Genomic DNA, 16,369 nt, shown 5'->3' on the forward strand with positions numbered 1-16,369 from the left:
GACTCAGCGGAGGTGGATGAGAGGAGGTTGTTAACTAAACTTGGTGCTATCGTGGACAATCCCTCTCACACACTACATCAGACTGTGGACACTCTGAGCAGCTCCTTCAGAAGCAGACTGAAACATCTACTCTGCAGGACAAAGCACTACTGCAGCTTTTTCATCCAAACATCAATAAGACTCACCTTGTGACTCATCGAATCTGCTCTCTACTCAATAAAAATTACTTGCCCTTTAATAACTTTACTGGATTACTATTTTTCAATTTATGCAGTACAATTTTAGTTTCACATACATAGTGCAAATCATTTTTATTGTTTTAAGAGAGTAATTATCTTTTATCTCAATTTTATTACTGTACTTTTGAAGTTGTTTCTTGTGCTGCTCTGACATACAAATTTCCCCCCATGAGAGATCAATAAAGTCTTATCTTTAACAGATTCAGGGTTAACTTATTAGTGACCAATGGGTGAACTATTCTAACTACGGTACTACTTAGTAACACGTGAAAAAGCATCCTTATATTGAAGCTGCAATCATGAACTCTCGTGTCCTTCACTGCCACACATCTCAAGTAATCTTCAGAAGCCTACAACCAACCCTTTGTGGTACACAGTAAATGTGCCTGACAGAGACAGAACATACTGTACAGGCACTGGTGGAAAGGGAAGAGACAGAGAGGAGATGAAAAAAAATCCACCACGATGATTCAAGCCCATATTTTTGAGCCACCGCTAAGTTAAAAAGCCAGAATTGTAAAGCTGTGGCTGTTGAAACATTATCTTGTTACATATAGAACACACGCAATATAACTATAGAAAAAAACACATTGCCAGCCTCGAATGCTCAAGAATTAACTATGCATATTTAAAGCTGAACAACAAATTAAATAATTATTTTCTTATCTACATGTGGTTCTGTGCCAATTCACGCCTACAATCATATAATTATTCTTAAGACTCAAAGTCACATGTGTTGCTAGCCAACAGTTGGTGCCTGGAGGTACTAAGTAAAATGAGAAGCTGTAATTAAATTATTATTATTTAAAAAAAAAAAAAAAAAAAACATAGCTTTTTAATTATTTATTTTTTAACCATGCCTGTATTTGTCTTCTTATGTTGACATCACCTATAGTGGAATCTTTTTACAACAAATATGCATGTTTCTTTTCTTTTACTATTTTGGATATGTGTGAAATAAACAATTATGCAAACAGTTATTTTTTTCCTGTTGTACAGTGGGGCAAAAAAGTATTTAGTCAGCCACCAATTGTGCAAGTTCTCCCACTTAAAAAGATGAGAAAGGCCTGTAATTTTCATCATAGGTATACCTCAACCACGAGAGACAAAATGAGAAAAAAATTCACAAAATCACATTGTAGGATTTTTAATGTATTAATTTACAAATTATGGTAGAAAATATTTATTTGGTCAATAACAAAAGTTCATCTCAATACTTTGTAATGTACCCTTTGGTGGCAATGACAGAGGTCAAACGTTTTCTGTAAATTTTCACACACTGTTGCTGGTATTTTGGCCCATTCCTCCATGCAGATCTCCTCTAGAGCAGTGATGTTTTGTGGTTGTCTTTGGGCAACACGAACTTTCAACTCCCTCCAAAGATTTTCTATGGGGTTGAGATATGGAGACTTGCTAGGCCACTCAAGGACCTTGAAATGATTCTTACGAAGCCACTCCTTCGTTGCCCGGGCGGTGTGTTAGGGATCATTGTCGTGCTTGAAAGACCCAGGCACGTTTCATCTTCAATGCCCTTGCTTTTGGAAGGAGGTTTTCACTCAAAATCTCATGATACATGGCCCCATTCATTATTTCCTTTACACAAATCAGTCATCCTGGTCCCTTTGCAGAAAAACAGCCCCAAAGCATGATGTTACCACCCTCGTGCTTTACAGTAGGTATGGTGTTCTTTCTCTTCCAAACACGACAAATTGAGTTTTTACCAAAAAGTTCTATTTTGGTTTTATCTGACCATATGACATTCGCCCAATCCTCTTCTGGATCATCCAAATGCTCTCTAGCAATCTTCAGATGGGCCCGGACATGTACTGGCTTAAGCAGGGGGACACGTCTGGCACTGCAGGATTTGAGTTCCTGGCGGCGTAGTGCTTTACTGATGGTAGCCTTTGTTACTTTGGTCCCAGCTCTCTGCAGGTCATTCACTGGGTTCCCCCATGTGGTTCTGGAATTTTTGCTCACCGTTCTTGTGATCATTTTGACCCCACGGGGTGAGATCTTGTGTGGATCGAGGAAGATTATCAGTGGTCTTGTATGTCTTCCATTTTCTAATAACTGTTTCCACAGTTGATTTCTTCACACCAAGACCTCAAGTCTTACCAGCCTGGTGCAGGTCTACAATTTTGTTTCTGGTGTCCTTTGACAGCTCTTTGGTCTTGGCCATAGTGGAGTTTGGAGTGTGACTGTTTGAGTTAGTGGACAAGTGTCTTTTATACTGATAATGAGTTCAAACAGGTGCCATTAATACAGGTAACGAGTGGAGGTAAGAGGAGCCTCTTAAAGAAGAATTTTCAGGTCTGTGAGAACCAGAAATCTTGTTTGTTTGTAGGTGATCAAATACTTATTTTACAGAGGGATTTACCAATTAATTCATTAAAAATCCTACAATGTTACAATTTTTTTTCTCCTTTTGTCTCTCATAATTGAGGTATACCTATGATGAAAATTACAGGCCTCTCATCTTTTTAAGTGGGAGAACTTGCACAATTGGTGGCTGACTAAATACTTTTTTGCCCCACTGTATATTTAAAATTGAGCTTTAATTAAGGTAAAAGTACATTCTATTTGACTAATGGAATATTTGATTGAATACTCAATCACACCAATATATGACAAATGCAGCCCTATGAGATAGATTGTTGGATTTACCTGGTTCCTTCGTCGTCTTCCATAATTCCGCCTCACCAGTGTCTTATAATTGTGATTCTTTTTGGTCAAGTAGTAGTACAGAACGCAGTCAGCGACACACTGAAAGGAATAATTACAACATACACAAGCTTTAATCAAGAATTGTTTTTTTAAATAAAGTGATTGTTATCAAAGAATCAGGATTCAGAGTGGTTAGCAACTCAAACCTACGATCAAAAAGTCTAGATCTCATTGACAAGCACTGAAAATACAATGGTTAACATACCTTTCTCTCTAGATATGAGGCAATAAGGCCGAAGTTCTTCGGGTGTTGGACAAACCTAAAAAATGCGCAGTCATTATTCAGACTGTGACAAAGACAAAACCAATTCAAAGCAAATTATTTTGTGGAACACAAAAAAACTCACTTCTCCTTAAAGATCTCCTTTTCATGTTCAGTCCAAACATTCATGAACTGGCGAGCTTTGTACACCTTCATTGGATCATCCATCAGACCATTCATGTTGATGAACTTCACTCGCCTCTGTTCCGTGTCATACATCATGGGGGGAATGACTGACAGCTGTCTCATCTGCTTCTCGTTGTTCTGTGGAAAATTGGGAATTTGAAATTTGAGATGACCATTCTATCATTTGCACAAAAACATATCCACAAAGTAATTTTCCTGAGTCTGATATGGTGTCTGAGCTAAACCATAACCATAGGGCAGTGGTGTCCTAATGGATGAGGAAGTCACTGGTTGGAATCAAACCTGAGCCATCACTGTAGGATGTTGCGAAAGTCCCTTAAACCTAACTGCTCACCGGATGCTACACCGTGGCTGCTCATGGATGGGTTAAATGCAGGGAATTACCTTTGTGTATGTACCTGTACATAAAGGACAATAAAGGCTGATTGTTATTATTTCATAATATATTTGTGCAAAATGGCACCAGAGCAGGGGTTTGTTAATTTTTTCTGCAAAGACTTTCCATGTTACAACATCGAGACTTGCTGGGCAGTAATTTAACCTCAATAGTTAGGTGTCTTAAAGGTCCCATATCATACAAATGTTACTTTTAAATGGTTTTCTAACAGGAATAAATATCTCCATAACATCATTATGAGGCTTCAAAAGTGAAAATGTATAATTCCTCCCTCCCTTGTTTGCTTCACAATTTGGGAAATGTGTGCTCAGACAGGCGAGTTTGAGTTTGCTTCGTTTGTGAGGAATAACCCCTCTTACTGATCCGCTCTCTGCTCCTGTCACAACCCCTCACAACTTTTGTAAAGAGACTTTGCAAAGGAAGGACATCGGCAACGCAAAAATTTATTCTCTCAGCTGAGCCTCTCAGGACCCAGTGGCTGGCATTCATCTTTGCTGGTTGTGTATGACATTTCCGTTGGTATGTATGTGCCCGGCATTTAACATAAGACTGCTTTGAAAAAAAATTTGAGCTCAGAGACTCTGAATAAAGCACAAAGCGGTACCAACACTTCAGGAATCAAGCACAAACATGGAGGATGTTTTCTTTCTTTTACTGCATAAGCTTAACCAGTGCGATTAGCTGTTAGCTGTTAAAATGGCAGTGAAATGTTAGCATGGAAGCTAAAATGCTAACATGGAAGATTAAATAATGTAAGGAGGCATTCAACATAAGATGTGTGAAGGCAGACTTGCGAGCGCTCGTCTCCCAGAGTAGGGCGTGGCCAGACACAGCTCATAGAATACCTGGCAGTATACTCTGAAACAGCCTGTTCTGAGGGGAGCTCATGAGTGTAACTTTTTAGGCTGCTGAAATTCAGGACCACAGATGCGTTTGGGGCAATAAACTTTGAATACTATTCTGTTGGGCTTCTGAGACATACGTGAAATAGTATGAAAAGACGTATAATATGGGACCTTTAAGTGCAACAATATCCCATTTTTATTCTTCCTTTTTGACTGTGCAGGAAAACCATATCAGTGATTAAACAATAAGGTTGGATAAATGGGAGTGTGTCACTGAAGATCAGGAAGAGGGAAAGACTCCACACCCATCAAACTTAAGTTAGCACTCACCTCCTGCTCAGAGAGCCCATCTATGATTTCAGATATTTCGTGCTCACTTCTTGCAATGGTTGCAGAAAGACCCGTTCCTCTTTGTCCAACCCTGGGGAGATATTTACAAAACCCTTTACAAATAGTACAACACAGTAAACAGATCTTAAATGAGTGTAAAATCCTTTACAACCAATTAATTATTTCTTATTGATAGTTATTAATATCTTACTCCTACATGAACTGCCATGTTAGCATTGTGGAGGGGATTGTGCAACTGAATAGGGTCTCCCAGAGCAAACAGGCCCCAGGTCACGGGTCAGACTAAGCTTTCAAAGCCACATATGATGTAGAGTAACTAAACACCAAACTCACTTTTTTTCTGCTGAATACAAATGTATTTGGGTATTAAGTAGTGCTGTTTATCAATCCTAGTCCCATTCTTCACATTTTAGTAAAAGTATTTTAATTTTCTGTATTTAGTTGTAAAATGAACGCCGACTATTACAACTATTACAGGCGAATTCTTTGGATTACCCTGTGGCACCAACTTTCACTGTTGGCCCCGCCCCTCACATAAAAGCTGAGAGGTGGGAGGAGGGTTTCCTCCAATCACAGCCCTCAGTGAGCATTGATTAACAGCCTCAATGAGGCAGTCTAATGCTCTGTGTGAAACAGCCCGCTGCAGCGGTGATATTTTTGACTTCTATAAAGAGCAAATTCTGCGCAAATCAGAGGGTTCATCATGCTTTGTGTATTTACAGACATATCATGTGTGTATTCCCGTCCATCTCTGTGTGTGCATTACTGTCTGTCTTTGTGCACAGCACTGACTGGCAGCCTGAGTGGGCGTATCTTACTGCTACAGTAGTAACGCCCACAATCAAAGCATTTTTTTAATTTCCCCCCTAGTGGCAGGTCAGCCAAAAGCAGGGGTTCAATTACTCTTTAAAGGAAAAAAAAGTGTACATTGCCCAAAATGGTGGTAGGAGGGGGAGAGTCTTAGCTAGAATGGAAGTTGCATGGTATCAATTAGAAATAAGTGGGCTAACTTCCACACTAACATCTAGGGTCTGGAACTTTACTCCTTGAGAGAGGCTGGACTATGTTCTACTTTGAAGCAGCATGACCAGAATGCATGTCCCATCGGGAGGAGTCCCAGGGGAAGATTCAGGAAACACTTGAGGGACTATTTCACTCTGCTGGCCTGCTAACGCACTGCGGTCCCCACGGAAGAGCTAGAAGGAGTTTCTAGGGAGAGGGAGGTCTGGGCATCTTGGGTCATGACTGACAGAACAAGATCCCTGAAACAAGCGGGCGGAATGGTGGCAGTGCACTCCCTTACAGACAGAGAAAAGCCAGAAGAGATGGCTTAGATGCCCCTGGTTGCCTCCCTAAGGAGGTGTTCCAGGCATGTCTGACCAGAGGGAGGCCCAGAGGAAGACTCAGGACTAGGGTTGGGCATCGAGAACCGGTTCCAAATAGGAACCGGTTCCTAACTTCTGGTTCCAGAACCGTTACGAAGATGTTTGCATTTTGATTCTTTTTTTCGATTCCTAAATGCCCGCACTAGTTTGTTTCCACGGCTTGCTCTGTTTGTTTATGCAGGGTTTGTATAAGATGCGTTCAGAACGCGACTTGTGTGTGTGTGTGTCTCTCTGGCGTGTGCGTGTGTGTGTGTCTGGCTACGGTTTCAGTTTGGTCCGGCGGCGCGGAAGGGAGATAGGAGCAAATCACCGGTAAAAAGCCCAGTAAAACACTCACCAGGAATAAATATTTGCTCCCTGGTAAAGATAGTAGCTCTAACAACAGGTAAAATGATAAACTTGGTGATATTACAGCCTGCGAATGCAGTACAGGGACACATTTACTCCGCATCTGGGTCCTAGTGCCTGCCAGTTGATGAAGCCTGTTCCATTTACCGTGTTTACCGAGGTCCATGTGTGTTTAATAGGTCCGTGTGTGTCCGTGTGAAAGTCTGCATGTTTATAACTATAACACAGAACACCACACATGACAACTGTTTTCACCTTTATTTTGATTGTAGATTTGAATCAGCAGCTCAACAAGAACATACGGTTTCAGTTTGGACCATGGAGCAGAAGAGAGATAGGAACTAATCACCGGTAAAAGGCCCAGTAAAACTCAGGAAAATACTCACCAGGAATAAATATTTGTTACCTGGTAAAGATAATAGCTCTAACAACAGGTAAAATGATAAACTGGTGATATTTGGTGATTTATTTACTTCGCCTCCGGGTCCTAGTGCCTGCCGACCGGTGAAGCCTGTTCTGTTTACCGTGTTTACCGAGGTCCGGGTGTGTTTAATAAATCTGTGTGTGTCCGTGTGAAAGTCCGCATGTTTATGCCTCCATCCATCCACTCTTTTCATTATGTCTTTTAAGGCTCTTATTAAATAGTGTCAGCTGTAGTCCGGGCCGCCTCCATCTTGGATTATGTCGTCACCAGCGCGTTTGGCACTCAGGTATGGCCAATTCTCAATCAAGCCTCTAGCGTGAGTCAATTAGCTGAGTGTTAGGACACAGAATGGTTGCTGCTTCCATTGTGGTATTGTTTTCTTGACTCCTGATCCCATCCCTTGGTGTTTCTCCTTCTCCAGTTTCCCCTGTGCTGGCCTTATGTTACTTGAGTTTCTTTTTTTTTTTTAAACAATAAATCATGAATTCATTTTTGCAAAGATACCCCAGCATTTTGCCTCCTTTGCTCTCTGCATCTGGGTGCTCCAACACTCTAATTCCTGACACTACAGATGTCTGACAGCCTAACTTGTTTAATCAAAGTGCAAAGAATCGGCTTCATAATAATGACAAATTAGCTTAATCTCTACTCAGAGGCACCCAGAGAGCCTTGTATCTTGACCATCATTCAGCACACAGTGGTGTTTAATTTGGAGACAATCAAGCTACTGCAGCTGTGTTGAATTTAAGTCTGTTCTTTATCAGATAATAATTTCTTCCAAATCGATAAGTACAAAAATTGACCATTAAATCAAACTATTTTTTTTTTGGTTTGATTTGATTATGACCCAATTTTTGTACTTTAGCTCTGTGGTCTGCAAGTACCAACTCATTACAATAAATAAGGCACAATAATATAAAATTGGAATTATTTCTCTAATTTTATGAATGGCAATCTCATTAAAATACATGTCTCAACCTGGTGGTGGCGTAATGCTTATTAATATAATAATTAATTATATTTAATAATAATAATAATTAATAATAATATTAACAATAATGCATTGAATTTGATACAGCAGGGAAGGTTTGAATCCAACCTGGGCCATCACTTGGGATGTTGATCAGTACCTTAACCTCAACTGTTCGTGTCGTACGTCACTTTGAAATATAAGTGTCTCCTAAAGGAAATTGTAATCTTGGAATCTCGTAACCCTAAAGATGTTCAAGCAGCCATAATTACCCATTCCACAGTCTGCTAATGGACTATGCACAGTGTAGGAGTCTAATGTGGTAGTCTACTAAATATTACTTATGTATTAAAAACAGTAAACGGTGATTATAATAAATTCCATTTCTCTAAAAGGACAATGAGAAGGACTCTTGATCCTACAGATTAGGTATGTTAACTTTTTATTCACTGTGATTGTTTGTATATTATTTGACTATCTTTATGCTAATATAAGCTCATATACTTGTTTTGATGTCATTTTATATTACCTGTCCTGATGATTAAAGCTGCACTATGTAAAATCGTAAACCCACGCACCCCTCTCCCCTTCCTGTTTCTTAACCTATCATCCCTTACCGGTATCCTCGTGAACGCACAGAACTGTGGAGCCCTCATCAAGTTTTTTCTCAATAGAGACTAGTGACAAATGAAAGCATGTATCACCCTGTAGTTACTGAGCAGCAGCTGCTGCTGTGGGCTCCTTCCCTGCCGGTCAGATCCACATCGCTCCGCAACCAGACTGCAAATTGATTGCCTCTGTATTCTCCACCTTGAATTTGCTTATCTTAGGTTGACATGCAATTTATCCCATCTGTTCTTGCGCTCCCTCTGAAACCAGTACATGTTGCAGACCCTGTGCGGTCACAGAGGTCCACGTGGACTCAACCTCCGGGGTATGTTTGGAACTTTAGACTGTTGCTTCTCTACGTCGGTGTTCCTTTTTCCACTTGCTTTGCTGTGTAACCGTTGTGCATAATGCAGCGATGAGGACTTCTCCCGCTGGAATGTCATGAACCTGCATCGACTTTGTTTGGGCAGCCAATAGCAATGCCCCAAAACAGCTCATGGAGCACTATGTCTGTAAAAAGATCTCTGATTGGCTAAAAAGTCACGACACGCTCTTGGATTTCCAAACCTCATATACAGAGTCAATTAAAGCTGCAAAAGTACACTGTGCTCTCGGAACACTTTTAATTCCAATATGCTTAAAGGTGGTTATGGAGTTTTGACCAAATTAAGCCAAAAAAAAAAAAAAAAACACATACAAACTGCAGCTTTAAAGCCTTGTCCACTTGCAGTCGAGTATCTGCTAAAACAAATATATTTTTGTATGATTTGGCCTGTCATCCACATGAAAAAGCAGGATTACATCATTAAATACTGGGCTTTAGGTAAACTTTGACCAAAATAAAGATTCTTGAAAACTCAGGCAGAATCAATAAACACGGGACGTGATTTTAAACCGTTATTTGTGCCAAAAGGTTGTAGTCACATGAGGTTTACCATTTCAGAGTGACATGGACATTGTGCTACTTTTAAAATTTGTACAGGCATTCTTTGGTTGCTTGTTAAGAGTCTTCTTCCTCTTGTTAGGAGACTAGGAGTGCGTTGCTGTCAGCTATATTTATATCACTTAACCCTTCCTTCCCTCGATGGCATGCTGTTTGCCAAAGCTGGCAATTTTGGGTCAGAACTGGACGCACTGCTAGCTGTTGGGACAACTTTGAGAAGGAAGCCTTCTGAGTGGCGAGTCCTGGTCCTCATTCCTGTCATTGATGGAGTTACTGTGTGGTTAAAAAAGAGTTTGCACCCTGTACTATTGGGCTGGGGAGCTTGCTCTGATTGGATAGAATTGGCATAATACTGCCAACAACAGGTCTGGCATGCTTATAAACTCGCTCAATAGCACATTTATGCAGTTTTTTGTGGATGGAATTATATTCAAAATAGTGTGTACGTAACTTTTTTATTTTCTAAATGGGGGGGGGGGATATTCATAATAAAAAGAACCTGCTAAGTGTGTATAAGGCCTAAAAATAAAAAAGTCATTTATGTCAACAAACAAAAAAAAATTCTGAGCAAAAAGCTAATAGTACTTCTTGCTGTACCAGTTGCTGTTTTGACCAATTGCTGTTCCAGACAGTTACCTTTGAAAGCGCTCCTGCTGCTCTCTCTGTTTGCGGATCTCGGGGAATTGCCTTTCATAGTATTCCCGTGTCCTGGTCTCCTTTGCTTTGCGTCTAGGGTTGTTCTCCATTCGCTCCACCTTCTTCTCCCACGCCTCCATTAACTGGTCATACCGCTGACAGATTTTCTGTTCCTTGGTGGACAGCACAAATTGTGTTAGAAAAGGGCATGCATATTTTCCAGCCAAAATTATTCCCAAAACAGTGAACCAAGACATCATCAAGAAAACATCAAGTAAGAAGGAATTTGTTATTTGTGAATTGAGAAAAAAAATAATATTTGCTTCTAAAGTGTATAAATTAATAAACGGTTAAAAAGGAGGAGCCTTTCTAATTTATCTGCAGGAAGTCACTCGTGTGATGAGTGGTGTGAATGTGCGGCTTTCTGATGAGATGATAAATAGGACTTGGTTTGAGATACAATTATTGAAATATGTTGCTACAGTATGTTCCTGAAGAGATGAGCCAAAATGATGCAAATAATAAAAAAATAAGTGACCATCATTCAACCTAGCAAACAACCTCTGTGAAATCATTCTGTACTCTAATGTATCTCTATTAATGCATGCGTTTTCAGACCAACCACTGAGATCTGTATTGCAGTTTATCTCGGAAAGTGAACTCGACAACAAAAGTGAACGAAAGGAGAGCGGAGGAGTTCAAGGAATACCGAGTCCGGTTCACAGATGGCTGGCTTTAAACCACATAACAGTGTGAGTCAGTGACACTTTTTCTTTATTTGTAGCCCACTTTTTATTTATAAGAATTGCACTGGCTTCCTCACACGTGCATGCTGTTTGGCATGAAAATACGGCTTTACGGTGTTCATTAGATTGTACAGGCTCTGCCTCGTTACGTCGGTTCACAAAGTTGTACTTGATGAAGTGTTTGTTACCTTTGCCAAGGAGGTCAAATTTTCCATCCTCGTTTATGATTTGTTAGTTTGTCTGATAGCAAGATTATGTCAAAAGTACTTCAAAGGTACAGTCTGCAACTCTTATAAAAGTAACTTTCTGTCATATTTGCTCAAGCTGTCACTATGTAAGGACAGCTTTACATCAAACTAGTAAGTAAGTAATTCATTTATAAAGCGCTTTTTGCAGATAAAATCACAAAGCGCTGTACAGAGTTGTGGTAAAATTACAAGTGCAACATCATAATAGAATAATAAAACATGGGTGCATAAACATCTTAAGAGCAGCAACATTAAAGGATAATAAACATTTTTTAAATCCAGTTAACTAAAAGCTTTTCTGAAAAGTGAAGTCTTCAACAGTTGTTTAAAAGTGTCCACACATTTGAGCTCCCTGAGAGACTGGTGCAGGTTATTCTAGAGTCTGGGGCTACAGCCTGGAACGCCAGGTCTCCTCGGGTTTTAAATTTTGTTTTTGGGGTCTTTAGGAGACCCTGACCTGAAGACCGAAGGCTTCGCCCTGAAGTGTAGGAGCACAACAAGTCCGTAAAATATTTAGGGGCCTGACCATGTAACGCTTGGAACGTAAGAACTAATATTTTGTACTCTATTCGAAAGTTAAAAGTCTGGCAGCAGCGTTCTGAATGATCTGGAGTCTGTTTAGGGTCGACTTATTAAAACAAGTAAAAACAGAATTACAATAGTCAATACGTGATGATATAAATGCATGTATGACCAGTTCGAGATCTGATTTTGACAATAGATGCTTCACTTTAGAGATATTTGTTAGGTGGTAAAAACTGTTTTTAGTCAATTGATGACAGTGACCCTCCAAAGACATTGCTTGATTAAACACAACCCGGAGGTTTCTGAACTAAACTAGTAGTTTGTTTAAAAAAACAGGCTCATTGAGTCCCCCCTGCTGCTCCTGCAGCCTTTGGCAGATTACCAGAATGCACCGCGACCGAGCAAAAAGAACCAATCAGAGCCAGGATTGTGTTTGATGGACTGTCTGACAGCTGTTGCTCACAGGCCCCGCCCCTTTCCCAGGCTGGAGCACCATCTTTTTTACAGTGTATAGTCTGGAAGAGTAGAAGATGGAATTGGTGACTTTTCTGTTTGAAAGGTAATTATTGCTGCTTGATTTACATTATGTTTGATTTGTAATTGTTACACTAGAACTATGTCGTGCATGTGTTGTTTGTGTGCGCGCGCAGCAGCCTCCGTTTGGGTGCTGTAAGTGACACTGTGTTGCTGCTGCGAGAATCTGGTGTGTGCACATAGAGAGAGAGAAGCGCTGCAGTAATATGCTTTCAACAGAGTATGTTATATTACTGTGATGTTGCTGTCAGACTAACGTTAGCTTGTTAGCTCCTCTGAGGGAGGGACTTTGGAAAGTTTGGAGGCAGGGCAAGAGAACAGCCGGGACGGAGGGGGAGAGAGAAGGATCTCTCTTTTCTGTTTAAAGGTGGACGGCACCTTTAAACATTATTTTGACAACATTATAACCAAAGTTAGATGTTATGCCATGGAATGTCCCATTACATTTTGGAGGGGATCCGAAACAATTTACTGATTATCGATCAGTTTCGGGAAAAAAACCCATCTCTCGTCATTGGCAAAGTTTTAATAAATTCATATCTTGGTTTGTAACTGATCTTTATTAAATTTGACTCTGTTTTGTCGAGTTGGTTCCTGAATTACTTCACCAGGTTTCATCAAGATCGAATCAAGATTGTGTATTTCATTGCCATTTTTGTAAAGAATAAAATAAAATAAAAGGGAATGCGCCGCTTTTTGGCACATTACATCGCCAAAAATTAGCTTTTGGCAATGGAAGGAAATTTTAAGATTTGTAAGTGTGAAAGGATAACTGATCCAGATACTGTAACTGCCAATAATTGGCAACGGAGATATACTGTATGGTGTTTGGAAGAGATTTGAGCTCTCCGTGTGCTCTTGTTTAAAATGCTTCTCAATAACTTTATCAAACCGGCTGAGTGTTTCTACTTATTGGAAGCTTTAAATCAACAGATTGGCACACAAGCACCACCCCAACATGTGATCGCAAGGTAAATTGTTTCTAAGGATTCAATTAATGATACATGTGATATATGTGCAGTTTTTAGGGTTTCATTAGGTCCTGCATGCTAAATTGATGTGCTTTTGCAGCCCGTGAGGTGGGACCAGGGCCTTATAGTTAAAACTGTGGTGTAACCTACATACACTATTGTTTTTGCTATGTATGGAGTGTGAATAGTTTTGCAACAACTGTAGGAAAAGGATTTATCAGGCTTGTTTCTACTCTGCAGCAACAATTCACCTTCCTCTTGGCATACAGCCACATGCACTCTGCCATTGTTCTTAGCCTAAACGGTCTGTCTGGCTCTGACGGGGAAACAGCCAGAGGAAGGTGAAACTTGCTGAACCAAAGTCATGCAAAAAGAGATACAAGCTTTTTTGACACAAGGTTCCTGTGAAACATTTTAATAGCTGACCTTTGTCAAACATGTTTTTAGTTCTTTGATGTGACCATATTTATTATTCCTCCAAGCATTAAAGCACGTACAGTTCAACAGTATGCCTGAACAAACAGGGACAACTTAGGCCTTTCCTGTTTTGCAAATACATCTAAACATTGTTTTCATTGGTAAGGTTGGTTTCAAACAGATGTGAGAATGTCTAATCCTGAGCAAATATTGTTAAATGCAATGCATAAAATATCTCAAACACCTTTTGACATTCAAAGTAAAAATTTAAAGCACGTGCTATTTGTAGAACTAGACAAGAATCCAGTATAGTAAACTTATGATCAATAGGATAATTCAGCCAAAGGCTAATCCTATGGTTTTCTAATGTTGATGCACAATCTGTTTTTTTGTTTTTTTTTGTTCTTCGCACAATCTTTTTTTTGTCAGAGATAGACTCAAGCTTTTTAGATAGATTAGAAATAATTTGATTGTTTTAAGGGCTTAAACACAAATACAATCCAGAAATCAGTGGTATGATTAGTAACTACTAAGAAACTCCTCTTCTATGTCTATAGTTAAATAGCAATCGAGGAAAAGAAACATTCCATATGCACCACTTTGTCTATAGCAGCTACAACTTTTTATAAACTCAATTTCAAATTCAGCTTTCAAAGTCCAACGGCTAAAGTCATTTCAGTCTCACTTCACATGACTTTGACACAGAACACTGGAGGAAGGCAAAGGTTTCTTTATCAACAAGGTTATTAAAGACTAATATTTAGTTCATGAACAGTTCAGGGAGCATAATCTGTTATTAGGTTTATGGGGCAATTACTTTAAGTCTCATTTTATTGTCAAAAACTGTTGCTCTCTCTGGCCAAATTTGCATTATTGGGCTCCTGGAAGAGTTCACCCAGTACTCTGCTCAGTGCTCAGGACATGGAAGTTAAGAAGGAGCCATCACCTCCTTCTTAACGGAAATGTGTAACCACGCCTTCCAGCACACAGTGGATTAATGAGATTATGTCCCTTTTGAAAGTACAGAAAATAAGGTATTCAAGAAGGGGTAATGTAAACAATTTCAACAATAAATGGCAACTGTTTATGGATTTTTATTCAGCAATATAACCACACACCCACCTCCACTTTTTTATTTATTATTAAATTAAAAATAAAATAAAATAAATAAATATTATATATATATATATTCTTTTTTTTGGTTGGTTGCTTCTTTGAGGATTCACATTAATATTATCTAAACTTGATGGTGTGTACAAAAATCTAAACTTGGTGGAAGTTGTGTATAAATGTTTGATGCTGATGCCACTGTGTCCTGATACGTATGGCTTTTTTCTCATGTATACACTTCAATAAAAAAAAAATTGACACAGAAGGCTCATTATACTACTCGTATATCATTGATCTTATGACGTGTGTTTATTTGAGACACTTACCTTTTGTTTACGGGCGTGGTTTCTCCTCTTAAAAAATAAAATCAGCTTTTTTCTCATGACTTGGTTTCTGAAAAAAGTAACCGTCATCGGTTATTTACATCACATAATGTCTAATATATTTTATTTTCTAAAAGTGAAAGGCCATAAATGAACTAATCACAACACACTGTACAGATACTCACGTCTTGATGTTGTCGTGATACACTTTAGTGTCTGATGGCTGGTTGTACAAGGGCTAAAACAAAGCAGAAATAGACTAGTCAGTTTCTTATTCCATTTGCAGTATTTTGTACAGGATAAATTTTATTCAGGTGACTTTGGTCACTTAATCAACTAAATAATTAAAAATTACATACCAGTTCCACTTTGGGGCCGAGACCTTCTAGGATTTTATGGGCCTCCTCGGCTTTTTTCTAAGGCAAAAGAGTTTAAAATTCTACATCAACATGCTGAATAAGTCTTAATATGTTTGAAAAGTTAAGATTAAAAAATGAATTAATCTGAGAGGCAGATTCACAGAAAGGCAATAATAAATTGTCCAGTTGTGCTCAATTCATCATAACTTTTCCAGCAATTTCATCTTCAAAGTAATGCCAACCAATAAAGACTGAAAAACAAATGGCCCACTCTGGGGCATTAGGGTTAGCATCATTATGTGTCATTCTCTCTGTGCCTTTGATAGACAGGCAACGTGTCCCTGTTATTCTGAGATAGATAATGTGTATCTGATTTTTAACTACTGTTGTAGGAACACAGCCCCTCTATATAAAATTCTAAAAAAAACATCATGGGCAAATGAATAATTACACTCATGCCACAGCATCTAAATGATAGCTAACTTGTAAAACTAAATTACAAAAAAAAAAAAATGAATTGAATGACCAATGTTTAATACAATTAATGACTCACACAAGACAACTTGGAGCAAAACAACATTTAAGCAATCAACAACAGTCATTGGTTGAATTCAACAAAATAAAAAAACTGAAAAAATGGGGAAAAATGTAATTGCTGGCATTTTGTAGAGATAATTTCCCATTATTATTTTTTTTTAATTCCTTATTTTTTAATGTACTTTCTATTAAGCTCTTCAAATAAAAAAAACTGCTTCTTTTTTCAAAACATAAATTAATGCAAGTCATTTTTCTGGATGAGTTAAACAATCTTGGCCAGGGATAAGAGATCTTTCTGGGCTCAATCAAAGCTGTTGGT

The 16,369-nt window shown here is 38.9% G+C and overlaps 1 protein-coding gene across 1 annotated transcript in view; it reads right to left on the reverse strand.

Annotated features, from left to right (window-relative positions):
- ncor1 (nuclear receptor corepressor 1) overlaps positions 1-16,369 on the reverse strand; it is an 83,932-nt gene that overhangs the window by 41,084 nt on the left and 26,479 nt on the right. The window contains 8 exon segments of the mRNA XM_028465837.1: positions 2,904-3,002; positions 3,169-3,223; positions 3,311-3,489; positions 4,945-5,035; positions 10,281-10,453; positions 15,158-15,224; positions 15,340-15,392; positions 15,514-15,570. Of these exon segments, the coding sequence (XP_028321638.1) occupies positions 2,904-3,002; positions 3,169-3,223; positions 3,311-3,489; positions 4,945-5,035; positions 10,281-10,453; positions 15,158-15,224; positions 15,340-15,392; positions 15,514-15,570 (774 nt within the window).

The sequence above is a fragment of the Gouania willdenowi genome, chromosome 14, assembly GCF_900634775.1.
Source record: "Gouania willdenowi chromosome 14, fGouWil2.1, whole genome shotgun sequence".
NCBI classification, from domain to species: Eukaryota; Metazoa; Chordata; class Actinopteri; order Blenniiformes; family Gobiesocidae; genus Gouania; species Gouania willdenowi.